This window comes from Gossypium hirsutum, chromosome D01, assembly GCF_007990345.1.
Source record: "Gossypium hirsutum isolate 1008001.06 chromosome D01, Gossypium_hirsutum_v2.1, whole genome shotgun sequence".
In the NCBI taxonomy this organism is placed as follows: domain Eukaryota; kingdom Viridiplantae; phylum Streptophyta; class Magnoliopsida; order Malvales; family Malvaceae; genus Gossypium; species Gossypium hirsutum.
The window spans coordinates 23,348,470-23,362,352 of NC_053437.1; the positions used below are offsets into that span (position 1 = coordinate 23,348,470).

General features: G+C 34.1%; 2 protein-coding genes across 2 annotated transcripts; one reads left to right on the forward strand and one right to left on the reverse strand.

Annotated features, from left to right (window-relative positions):
- Nucleotides 1-3,088: 3,088 nt before the first annotated feature.
- On the reverse strand, nucleotides 3,089-6,045 carry LOC107921666 (uncharacterized). The gene is made up of 8 exons (XM_016851493.2): nucleotides 6,018-6,045; nucleotides 5,595-5,830; nucleotides 5,367-5,481; nucleotides 4,112-4,343; nucleotides 3,842-3,964; nucleotides 3,573-3,763; nucleotides 3,426-3,479; nucleotides 3,089-3,330 (listed from the first exon to the last, which is right to left on the reverse strand). The coding sequence occupies exons 1-8, from the start codon at nucleotides 6,043-6,045 to the stop codon at nucleotides 3,089-3,091; spliced, it is 1,221 nt and encodes a 406-aa protein (XP_016706982.2).
- Nucleotides 6,046-9,973: 3,928 nt separating this feature from the next.
- On the forward strand, nucleotides 9,974-12,977 carry LOC107922593 (probable beta-1,4-xylosyltransferase IRX9H). The gene is made up of 4 exons (XM_016852697.2): nucleotides 9,974-10,961; nucleotides 11,675-11,924; nucleotides 12,037-12,255; nucleotides 12,613-12,977. The coding sequence occupies exons 1-3, from the start codon at nucleotides 10,225-10,227 to the stop codon at nucleotides 12,205-12,207; spliced, it is 1,158 nt and encodes a 385-aa protein (XP_016708186.1). The 5' UTR covers nucleotides 9,974-10,224; the 3' UTR covers nucleotides 12,208-12,255; nucleotides 12,613-12,977.
- The last annotated feature ends 906 nt before the right edge of the window (nucleotides 12,978-13,883 follow it).

Sequence of the window (13,883 nt, forward strand, 5' to 3'; positions counted from 1 at the left end):
TGAGACCCTTAATGCTTGTATGTTTTGTGATATACTAATCTTAGGTGTTTGATATCAGAAGTGGTAAGTTAGCTATATATCATGCCGAAATTATGTGTGAATATGAAATACTTACTTATGTGCTCCAAAGCTAAACATTTGTACCATACTTGCTCAAGGGTCGTCTTGTCATTTACTGTTTTTGTTTGCTTTGCTTGAGGACAAGTAATGACTTAAGTGTGGGGGAGTTTGATATGTTGTAATTCGGTGTAGCAGATTAAATTAGTTTTCGCACTTTAGGAGCTTGAACACAAGCATTTTGGTTAAGACACAAGCATTTTGGTTAAGTTTTAATTACGTTTTCGCAACTTTAGTTAAATTCAATAAAATGTGTATTTTGAGTCTTTTATTGACCTTAGGGGCCGAATGGGGCATAAGTGTGAGCTAATATACTTTGTGAGCGTGCAAGATACCATTAGAAAGCCTGCTAACTCGATACTAGTCGTTGTGTTGCAACACAGAGCATTGGATGTGGCAACAAAAGGAGCAAAATAGAAGAATTTCAAGACTGCCTTCGGTGTCGTGGCACATCCCTGAAGATCCTGTGTCGCGACATTACCTCTGTACGGGAAATAATTACAAGCCAAGAACATTTTGGTCCACACAATCAAACATTAAGCACAAGGACGACAGCTAACCTAGGGTTAAGGACGATGATCACTCTAAAGTCTATAAATAGACTCATTTAACACATGTTATGTACAGCTTTCGTATTGTATAATTTTCTTCTTAGATTTAGTTTTTCCCTTTTCTTAGGCTTAGGTTTATTTCAATTTTTGTTAGTTGATTTTGTGAAAGAAATCATATTTGTCATACATAATCAAACTCTTTAAGGATTATGCATTCAATTCTAATACAAATCAGGCTTCTTCTAAACTTTATACTCTTGAATCATTATTCATGTTTACCATTTCTATCAAGTTTATATTGTTTATGAGATCCATGAGGAACTAATCCTTCTGTGGGGGATTAGCAAGTAGATGTATGATTAATTAACTGTTTTGTAGGGTTCTCTTAGCGGATCAGCTGTTTAGGAAAGGAATGACCTATACATTAGGCCTGGAAACCATATGAAGTCATTAAGGTGAGAATTAACCCAAATTTGGCATGACCTATCCGTGAACACATTAACCTTGAACCGGTCTAGACTGTGAGGTTGAGAGATAAGTAGTTATTGCCGACTCATTATTCTAGTGGAATATCGGAAGACCCTGCTGGGGTATCGGCTAGTTGATTGAACAAGAAAACCTGAAGTGACAGTTGATTATGATTACCGAAGCGAGCTAATCACCCACGCCCATATTTGATATATTTTATTATTTAATTTCTCATGATTTATTTATTTATTTATTTTCTTTCTTTTATTATTATTATTTGTATAGATCACCAAAACCTTTCTTTTTATTCATTGTAATATAATTCATTTAAAGTACTAATTAAATCTATTTATGCTTAGGTTAGAATTACTTTAGTGCTCGCCTCCCTTGGGTACGATCCTCGGAGTACTCACTTACTCCATTGTAACTATATTACAATCTAACCTGTATACCTACGAATATCACCTTTTCATATATTTTGTGCAAGATTTTTACTTTGGACATCGGTACGTCTGGAGACGATTAACAACATTTTTTAGATTTGATCAATATTTTCTCAGCATAGACACATTAAACACATTATGAATCTTCAATAACTCAAAGGTAACACCAATTTGTATGCCACTGGTCCAACTTGTTCTAAAATCTCATACGGTCCTACAAAACGTGGACTTAACTTTTATTTCTAATCAAATCTTATGATTTTCTTCCAAGGAGAAACCTTTAAAAATACTTTATCACCAACTTCAAATGAGATCTCTTTCATTTTCAGATCAACATAAGCTTTCTGGATATCTTAGGCAACTTTCAGATAATTACAGATGACAAAAACTCTATCTTCTATTTCTCGAACTAACTTAGAACCTACCGATTTTCTTTCACTGAGCTCCATCCAATACGTGGGCATTCTGCATTTTCTTCCATACAAAGCTTCAAATGGTGACATACCCAAACTGGCATTATGGCTGTTATTATATGTAAATTCCACCAAAAAATATATCTTTCCCAATTTAGCCCAAAGTCAATCACACAACTTCTTAACATGTCTTCCAAGACTTGAATGACTTTTTCAGACTATCCATTTGTTTGAGGATGAAAGGCAGTACTGAATTGCAACTTGGTTCCCAACGATACTTGCAGTTGTTTCTAGAATATTGATGTAAATCTTGGATATTTGTCTGAGACTATGGAAGATGGAATTCCATGAAAGCATACTATCTCAGAGACATAGAGCTTAACTAACTTTTCCAATAAATAAGTAGTGTGTACTAGCAGAAAATGAGCTTATTTAGCAAGCTGATCCACTATCACCCAAACCGAATTCTTCTTTGAAGGATTGAGAGAAGGTCCTGATACAGAATCCATAGTGATTTTATCTCATTCCCACTCTGGTATCTCCAAAGGATACAACTTACCCGAAGGAACTTGATGTTCTGCTTTAACTCATTGGCAAGTTAAACATCTTGAAACATATTCTGTGATTTCTCTCTTCATTCCAAGCCACCAGTATAAACTTTTCAAATCTTGATACATCTTGAAACCTTCTGGATAGAGTGAGAAAGGTCATTAATGAGCCTCTCTTAGCAATTCTTGTTTTAAACCATTTCAACTGGCACATACATTCTTCTCATAAACCGCAATTCACCATCTTTACCTAAGCTGAAGTTTGGTGCATTAGTAGACATCATACGCTATTTATACAAATCACACGGTGTATCATTCATCTATTCTTCTAGAATCTAAGAAAGAAAGGTTGGCCTGATAATTAACTCTACCAATAATGATCCATCATCAATTATACTTACTCTTGCTTGTAGGGATGTTAACGCTACCACTACTTTTCTGCTTAAAACATCAGCCACAATATTAGCTTTTTCAGGGTGATACTCTATGACTAGACCATAATCTTTTAGAAGTTCCATCCAGCGCCTTTGACGTAGATTCAAATCTTTTTAAAAACTCTTATAATCTAAGAACACACAACACTTTTTTCCATACAAATAGTGTCTCCAAATCTTCAATGCCAAAACCACGGTTGCCAGCTCCAAACCATGAGTTGGATAGTTCCTCTCATGTGGCTTAAGTTGGCGCGATGCATACGCCACAACTTTACCTCTTTGCATAAGTACACATCCAAGCCCATTCAATGATGCATCGATATAAACAGTATACTCCACACCAAATTCTGGTTTAGCTAAGACAGGAGCTTTAGTTAAATTGTTTTCAACTTTTCAAAACTTCGCTGACAATCATCAGTCCATTCAAATTTTTATTTCTTTTTCAACAAACGAGTGAGAGGAGTCACCAACATTACGAAGCCTTTCACAAACCTTCCATAATAGCCTGCTAAACCCAAGAAATTGCGAGCTTTAGTGGCATTCTTGGGCGGATTCCACTCAAGCATTACTTTTACCTTATCAGGATCTCATTTATTACCTTTAACTGGAATTACATAGCCCAAAAAATGAACTTCTATCAGCCAGAATTCACACTTGCTGAACTTGGCGTATAACTTATTCTCGCACAATATTCTCTGCACAATCCTTAAATGCTCTTCATTCTTAGAATAAACCAGAATATCGTCAATGAAAACCACCACAAACTGATCGAAATAGGACTGAAACACTCTGTTCATCAAGTTTATGAATACTGCAGGTGCATTTGTTAAGCTAAAGAGCATCACTAAAAATTCATAATGGTCATACCTTGAATGGAATGCAGTCTTAGGAACATCATCACCTCTGATCTTCACTTGATAATAACTAGATCGCAGATCAATCTTAGAGAAAATTGTATCCCCACTCAGCTGATTAACCAAATCTTGAATTCTAGGTAATGGATACTTATTCTTTATAGTTACCTTATTCAATTGGCGATAATTTATACATAGGCCAAGTTTCCCATCTTTGTTCTTCACAAACAAAAATGGCACACCCGATGACGAAACACTTGATCATATAGATCCCCTGTCTAACAGATCTTGCAATTGTACTTTAAGCTCTTTCAGTTCTAACGGAACCATTCTATAAGGAGTATAGGAGATAGGCGTTGTACCAGGTTCCAATTCAATTGAAAAATCTACTTCTCTATCTAGTGGAATCCCAAAAAGCTGTCTTGGAAACACATCTAAAAAATCCCTTACAATTGAAACTTGGCTGATGTCTTTTCTCGATTCAGATGAATCCATAATATATGCTAAATAAGCGCCTGCACCATTAACTAACAATTTTCTTGAAGATACAACAAAAATTATCCTATTCACCAAATCAGACTATATGTCAGGCATTAATACTTCCTTACCCTTTGTAATCAACAAATGCACATTTCTATCACGACAGTCTACCACACCATTATGTCTAGTCAACCAGTTTAATCCCAAAATAGCATCAAACTCATGAAAACTCAATAGCAACAAGTCTGCTAAGAAAATATACTCGCTAAAAAACAACGGGCAATTCTTTATCATCTTATTAACCATTGTACTCTAACCCAGAGGATTCGTCACTAACACATTCATTTCAGAATACACAACCTCAAGATTCAAACCCTCTATAACATTAGTACAAATATAAGAATAAGTTGATTTGGGATCTATCAATGCATAAATACTATTTATAAGGAAATAAAATTTACCTGTTATGACTTCTGGCAAATCAACATCTTCTTTTGCCTTCAATACATATGCTCTGGCTGATACTCCAAAACTGGCCCTACTGTAGCTCTTCCTTACAGTCCCCTAAACTAAGCCAGATTTTATTGGTACGCCAAATCTAGCCTCATACTGAAACTTCTAAGGTTCACAAACATATTGTTCTGTACTTACCTCTACCTTGGAAGGACAATCCTTAACCAAAGTATCCTTGGATCCATATCCAAAGCATGCTCCAGAACGCCTCTAGCATTCGCCTCCACGACTTCTTTCACGATGCCCACAGTTGAAAATTTTTATTATTCTAGATCCACCAGAAATTGCCATCGGAATAGCTGGTCTACTATTTCCATCACGCCTGAAACTCATAGGTTGTAACTCCCTTCTTATTGTTGAAAAAGTTTGATATCTCGGCTTCTTGAAATTTATTGGAGGTGGAGGACTAGACATTTCACACTTCATTCTTTCTCTTTCAAAATTTTTACTTCTATATCGAAAAATTGTTTTCATTTTGTGAGCCTTGGTTATCATGGCTGCTAAGCTTTTACACTTTGATGTTGCTACCAAAGCACAAATCTCACCTGTCAATCCCCATTCAAACTTTTCACTGATCTCTTTCTCTGTCTGGAACATGTTCTTAGCATAATGACTGAGTCTAACAAACTCGTGTTCATACTCCATTACAGATATTCTTCCCTGCTTAAGATACAAAAATTCCTTTTTCATCTGCTCTACATACATTTGATTCTCATATCTTTATTTAAATTTATCCAAAAGAACTCTCAATCAATCATCTCCCCAGGGGTTACACTGGTTAATGTCTCCCACCACCAGTAGGCTTCTCTTTCGAGCAAAGAGACTGCACATAAAACACTATCTCCTGACATGCACTCCAGTTCTTTAATCACTCTACAAACTTGTGATAACCACTGCTCAGCCACAGTAGAATCATCACCCTTGTCACCTAAAAATTCCTTAACACCTTTCTTTCGAATTTCCTTTACAAGATCTCCCTTAAATGGAGTTCCGATTGGCACTGGTGGTGCTAGCCATACCACTTTTGGCTGTGGTTCCTAAGGCTATTGAGGTTGGGGTGCTTGAGTAGTCCCCATAAATTGATCAAACATTTGGGTTGAAGAAAATGTTTTAAAAAACATTCCCAACAGCAGCACCCAAATTGGTTACGGGAGTTTGCTCCTAAACATGATGTACATGACTTTTAATTTCCTCACCTGTGGCTTCTCTAGATCCTTCAGACATTTTTATCAACACTATAAGAAAAACTCAGATTAGTTCAAATTATAAGAACTAAACCAAATGTAACACCCCTCACCCGACCCGATTGCCAGACCTAAGTAATAAGATGCTACGACAAAATCCAACAATCAGCAAACACTTTACTAAACAAAATCTCAATTAATTATTAATAAATCACGTATAGTCAAACATATTAAAAATTTTGAATCCTAAAAGGACCTAATTGAGAATTTCAAGCATGAAAAAGAATTGAAATGAAAAGTTTCAAAGTTTAAAGGTTAATTTCAAAAATCCCTAGTTGGTATCGATACCTTATTGAAAATCGATACCAAAATTCAATTATGTTTTCTTTGCAAAACAAGGGTATCGATATTTATTTCCTAGTATCGATACTCAAATAAAAATCAATACCAATTTAGCATTCTGTTTGTTTAAAACTATTCATTAGGTTAGGTATCGATACTAGATGTAAAAATATCGATACTTGAGTTCAAAAATGGTAAAAACTTCTCTTTAAATGATCCACTTATACTCAAAACTTACCTAAATTCAAATAACATAACAAAACACAATAAAGGCATACAAATCAACATCTAAACAAAATATATATACTTAATATTAACCAACATAAACAATCTACCATTGAGGTTCCTAGACATGAACACCTAAGCATTAAATTTTATTTATAAGCATACACTAAAAACATTACCTCAATTGATCAAATCATATATTAAATATTCTTCTCACAATTATGCATTAGCCTCAACTTACTTAGCATATCAATTACTCAACTATTTAATCATTAAGCATATCACCAAATTACTTCAACAAGACATCTTCAAGATAATCATCCTTATCAACCACACACACATATATATACAATACTTAAAACTCAAAACTCAAATACCATCAAGACACAAAATGAACATTACACATTTATACATAGAACATACTAGGTACATACCAAGATTAAAAGAACATTTCACCAACAATTGAGTTCGAGATTTTCATTGGATGCTGAATCGACGTACAAACTGAACAATACCTAACCTGCGCACGAAAAAAGGATAACATACGCTGAGTATAACTCAGTGGTATTTCTATATCCAAAATTAAATTATAATATAAATTATGTAATGCATGACTTAACAACAAGATCTAATACAAATTAATATTAAAAAGCTACACATCATAATGTACCATTTAATATTACAACTCAATTTACTTATAATAATTCAACCTAACATAATTGTAACACATATACATTTTTCCCTATAACAATCAAAATAAATTTATCACATCAATAATTTATACTCATTTCCGGACTTAACTCTGGTATCCTCCATTCAATTTCACTTATAATCAATGTCCCAAATCCATCTCGTTCTATCATCCATCGTACTTATATACATATACTTATATCACATCTCAAAACAGATTCAATCTCATATTTATATTATTATACTATATTTCCAAATCTATTCACTTTAATCCTCATTGCAAATAATAAATTTGAATCGGATCAATTCAACTATTTTTATCACCTATAGCTTACCTTATGACCTTCCCATGCAATACAGTTCATAAATGCAGCAAATGAAGTTGTTTGGGTTATAAAAACACAAACCGTAAACTTCGAGTAATTTGTCGATGATCTTGTCTTTTCCTTTCTTTCTCGAGGATTTCGATTCGACGTTAGCTACATATTAAAACAACTATAATAAATTAACGCTACATATCCCAATTCAAATTCAATTGTTAAATTATACAACTTTTGCATATTATTCAATTTAGTCCCCAAAACTAGGGCTATGAAATTTTTGACATTCAATCCCCAAAACCTAATGCCAAAATTTTTAGAGTCCATATAGGACTTCCTATTTCTCAATTTCACTTCCAATTTCGAATTTTGCACAAATTAGTCATTATTGCACGAAATCATCAATTTACTTTATAATTTAGTCCTTTATCAGTTCTAGATTTAAAATCTTGAATTTCAGGGATTCCAAAAATATAAAAATTACAAGAAAATAGACTAAATTGACTAACCAATTCTAAAATTGAAAGTAGAACTCCCTAACGCCGAATGCTTCTTTTCTCTCTTCTTTGATTCGGTTTGCATGATAGGGAAATGAAAATGGTTGTTTTTTTTCCACTTATGTTTTTATTATAATAATTTTATTTTATTTTCACTTTATGTTATGTTTTATTTATTTATTATTTATATATTTTTAACATAATTTCTTTAACTATTCAAAGCTACCGTCCACTAAATGTTTAAGTGGTATAATTACCACTTAGGTCTTTATCCCATGCTTTAATTATAAATTCCTTAGCTATTTAAATTTTATCATTTTTGCAATTTAGTTCTCGTATCTTAATTAATCCTTAATTAAATAAAATTATCTATCTGAAATTCACTTCACTTCAACTCTAACTCCATAAAAATTTAATAAAAATATTTACGAGTCTGGTTTACGGAAACAGGGTCCCAGTACCTCAATTTTCAAAATCACTGACTTTAGAACCGATACACTTATACCTTGTCTAACCTTTCAAATAACCAAAATTATTAGACCAAACTTCAATATAATACTATAATATCCTCGTAAATATTAATAAATAATATTCATTGATTCTATCATTGGAAAACAACATTAGGAAGCTACCGTTTCCGACTTCACTGGCTTTCAGGTCGTTACATTCTCCTCATTGTTTAGTACAACTCTTAACAACAAATAACATAGCACCATTTCGATGTTACCATCTGCTACTATCACTTTCTCTTTGATTGGAAGATCAATTATTAAAGTGATATCTTCCGGTGTTATATTTACTTTCCCACATGAAAAATAAAATATATGTGTTTCCAAGCTTTATCTTTTCAATAAGGTGGAAAGCAACTCCGGTATCATTTCAAATTTGATTATTGTAAATGTCGTTAATAAACTAACACTCCTTAAGTGGTTTCGGATAACTCCATTCAGCTTCAAGAATCTTAAATTATGTCAAATGCAAACAATTTAATCTCTCTACTATTTAAAACAACAACAAAAAAAAGTAATATCTGAAATAAATACTTGATTAAATTGACCTTGAAATCTATATTTTGTGATGAGAGTTAAGGCATAAATTTTATAAAGATTTAACATTCTACTAAACTATCATTCATAGTTATTAAAATATCCTTAAAAAAAACTTATTACAAAATATAAAAATTAGCATTACTAAAACAACATCTTGATCTTCTTTCCTTGTTCCCACGTGGCCTTTTTCCCCTTAAGAAACCAATAAATAAGAATACCATCAAGGCATTTTCCACACCTTTTTCTATTTGAATATATTATTATAAAAAATAATATGTAATGTTTTAAACTAATAATAAAACATACGAGAATAATTAAATAGGTAATATATCATATTAAGAATATTAAATGTACTATAATTGTTTTTTATAATATTGTCATTTTTCTTAAGTTGATATCGAATTGACTTGTAACACCAACTTAATCAACGATTTTATCAATATGGACAAACAATAGGGTGAAATAATTTGTATAATAAATTTGAAATGTATAAAAGTTTTAAAATAAAATTTTGGTTGAAACTATAAAGAGAAAATTTTATAGATGTTAGTAGCATTAGTTCAAATCTTACCGTATCTAATTTTTTTTTCTATTTTTATTAAAAAGATAAAAAAAATTACCCTTGTAATAACATAATTTATTAACATAATGACAAATTAAGCTCTTAAAGTTTATATCTTTTGTTGAGCTAATATTAGTATTCAACCTTTCAAAAATAACTGAGTTAATAAAACGTTAAATTTTGAAATATAGCAACTCGTATGACAATCTACTTGTATTTCATGATCACCTTTTTTTTATTGTTTATGAGTTATATATATATGTTGAATCTTTTTATAATTTTTAGATTATTTGTTGATATAATATATTTTGCAAAAAAGAAATTGATTTAGCTAAAAAGAGAAAATAGAATAAAAGAAGAGCAAAAAGACAAGTCAAAAAGGAAACACAACCATCTGGCGTGGAGATGGAGGTGGAGGTGGAAGTGGTAGCAGAAACAATTTATTTTACTTCAGATCTCAGCTGAACCCCTTTTCCTTTCCCTTCAACATCCCCCATTTATTTATTTTTTTTTATTTATTTCTCATCCTATTTCATGCCTTCCATCCGTCGGACTCTCTCACCGGCATTTCACGGCCGTTCCACCCAGAACGGCGCTGCCGGGTTCTCCTCTTCTCCCTCTAATAAGCTTTTACATAAACATTTCCCCTCTTCTGCTTCCTCAACGCTCCTCAATTTAGTTTACCGCCGAGGGTGGCGCCGGTCTTTTTGCCGCTGTCTCTTCTTTTTTCTAATAGGGTTGCTTTTCGGAATTACTCCGTTTGGCCAAATGGATACCGATATCCGACCCAAGGATTTCGCTTCTCCCGACCTCAGACCGCCACATGTCCACCTCCAATCCGACGATCCCATTTTTTCTTATGTTGCATTGGGCGTTAATACGCAATTGGAACAACACAACGAAGTTACGGATTCAATCGAGCCGTTAAAGCAGTTAATCGTCGTTACGCCCACTCACAATCGGGGATTCCAAGTCTATTTCTTGAACAGGTTAGGCCAAGTTCTGCGGTTAGTGAAGCCGCCGTTGGTTTGGATAGTGGTGGAGGAGAAAACGGTGTCTTTAGAGACGGCCCAGATTTTGAGGAAAACAGGGGTTATGTATCGGCACGTTGTGTCCACGCGCAATTCTAGTGACGTGAAGGACCGAGGGGTTCATCAAAGAAACGCCGCTTTGGAACATATCGAACGGCACAAGCTTGACGGGATCGTGTTTTTCGCCGACGACGACAACGTCTACACCCTGGAATTGTTTGAGAGCTTGAGAACTACTAGGTAATTTTATTTTATTATATTTTTAAGATAACAAAATTGGGTAATGAATGAATACTGTTGAATTGTTTTGGGTTAGAGATTTTGGTGATTGGCTATCTGAAATTTATTTGTCATTACCTAATAATAGTATTTCCATTTTTGGATTAAATCATCTTGATTGCAACCAAGCCCGTGGTGTGAAGAATTCCCGTTGAAACAAGTTCAGATCGGATCTCTGTCCCTCCTCCCCGCATTAAAAAAATTCATCCTTTTTAGCTCTTAACCACTTGAGTTTCATTTTCATATAACATTCAGCCTGGCTATCCTTCCTTTAGTATCTGTTTTGTTGTAATCGTCCTGATTTTTTTTCCCCAACTACTGTTCGGACATGGGTAGAGATTATCCTCAAATTTCGATTTTATGTTGAACTTATACCAATATCTGACACTCACCTCAATGAGATTATATAATGTCATTTTACCGGTTCGTCTTGAGATTTTTTATGAGGAATTAACTTAAAATCGTTTATCTGCTAATTAAAACTTTTCTCCTTTTGTCAAGAAGGTTAATGAATATCTCAACAACTATTGTAGTTTGTCTTGTTCATAAGTATGTTAGAATGGAGACGGCTATCCCAATGGTGTAACTGTGCACTGATTACAATGAAATGCTTCTTCTTTTCCCAATCATGCTATCATACACAAATTCATAACATGTATCTTATTGTGTTGTAGCCGTTTTGGAACTTGGCCTGTTGCGATGCTTGAACAAAGCAAAAACAAGGCAATTGTGGAAGGTCCGGTATGCAATGCGAGTCGAGTAATTGGATGGCACACAAATGAGAAAAGCAAAAGACTTCGTAGGTTTCATGTTGACATGTCGGGATTTGCTTTTAGCAGCACCATCTTGTGGGACCCAAAGCGATGGGGACGCCCCTGTTCAAACCCAATTCGACAATTGGACACAGTGAAGGAGGGTTTCCAAGTATGAATCATACTGTGTTGCTTTTTGTACAATTTCATTGAAGCTGATGTGTATTTTCTCTAGAAATGCCACGGCTTGATTCTTAGCTTCTCTTTCGGTTCCTTCTATGCAGGAAACGACATTCATCGAGCAAGTAGTGGAAGATGAAAGTCAAATGGAAGGTATACCACCTGGTTGTTCAAAGGTTATGAACTGGCATCTCCATTTAGATACAGGCAATGTTGTTTATCCCAAAGGCTGGCTACTTGAGAAGAACCTAGAGGTTATCTTATCTATTAAGTGATGAAAGCTCAGCTCCGTAAGGTTTTAATGCTAAGGAGGGGATACATGGGTAAGAGATTCAAATTCTGAATTTCCCTTTCAGTATTTTTGACTTGTTATAGGAAATATTGGCCTGGTCGTGAACTAGGGAAAACAGAACACACATGATATATGAATGAGATGGCAAACAGTTAGAGAGAATGGGTGTGATTTTAGTACAGATATCTAAATAATCTATATTGTGCTGACTGAGTTTTAGCTCGGTTGATATCGGTATTATTGTCAGAGTAGGAGGACGTGAGTTCAAGCATGCTGAAGCATCTTTATCCTCCTATTAATAGTAGGAAGGGGTTATGGGTAGTTCTACGCATTATATAAAAAAAATCTATATTGAGCTGAAAAGTTTCTGATTGGATCTATTTCACAGTTGTACTGGTGCTTTGCCTGCTCAACTTTTCGGACCAATTGGCTACAATCATCACCATATACAGCGTAGTGCCACACAGTTATGACAAGAAAACAAAAAGATTTATGATTTTTCTTTGTTCATAGAATTTTGTAACATGAAATATTCTCACAGAACAAGAAGTTGTTGAGTTCCAGGTTCTGGCATTTTTTTGGGGGGATTTAATTTGTTAAATTTTAGAAGCACTTAGACACTCCCCCCTCCCCCCCTTTCTCCCCCAAACTACTTCACAAAATGGGCAGTGGATTTGTTTGTGGATCCATATTGTTATTATACACTGTATGTAAGCGTTTATCAAAATTGATTACGATTTATTACTGATCCCAGCATTTTTCTTTTACCACATTCTTGTGGTAAGTTCATCTTCTTCTGTTGTTTTCTACCATCCTTCACAACAAGACGTGAAATTTTAAACAGGTTTTGTACGTTGACATTTTATTAGATCCGATCAATCTGGCACCTAATACAATTGAATTTTTAATCTTTTGTAATAATAAATAATATTTTATTATATTAACCTTATAATAATATAATAAGCACGTACTCGTTTAAAATAATCTCAATCTTTCCTTCTTTTTTGCTGGAAAAGAGAAAATTACAAGAAATAAAAAACGTCAACTAGCCTAACTCCCCAAACGGGATTTTTCCAAACATTCGAAGTCCTTGCTTTCCCGAGTGAGTCAACTTGGCAAGGCTATCAGCTTTATGATTCTTTTGAGTATATAATAAATATTCCAGTGTGAAGTCTGAGACAATAATCGAAGAATCCTCCTAACCAGAGTTGTATTGAAACCTTCTGTAGAACTCTCTTGAATGACCACCACCACTTCAATATTATCGGAATGAATCATGATGTTATCCAAACCACGATCAATTAATAGATTAAGACCATCCAATATGCTCCACAGTTCAACCTCAAACACTGAGCAACTTCCCAAAAACTCATTATAACCAATGATCCACTCCCCATTTCGATTTCTCACAACCCCTCCTGCTGCTATAGAGTCGTCCTCAAACTTAATGGAATCATTTGTATTTAAAGAAACCCAACCTTCAGGCAATTGGAGCAGGATCTCATAATCCTCCCCGTATTCAATTGGCTCTGATCGATCTTCAAAACATGCTTGGCTCAATTATACGAGGCTCTGATAATATCAAAACTGCTCCGTGGTACACCTTAAAAAATAACAAGGTTACGGTTCTTCCAGATACGCCAGATGATAGTCCCAAAA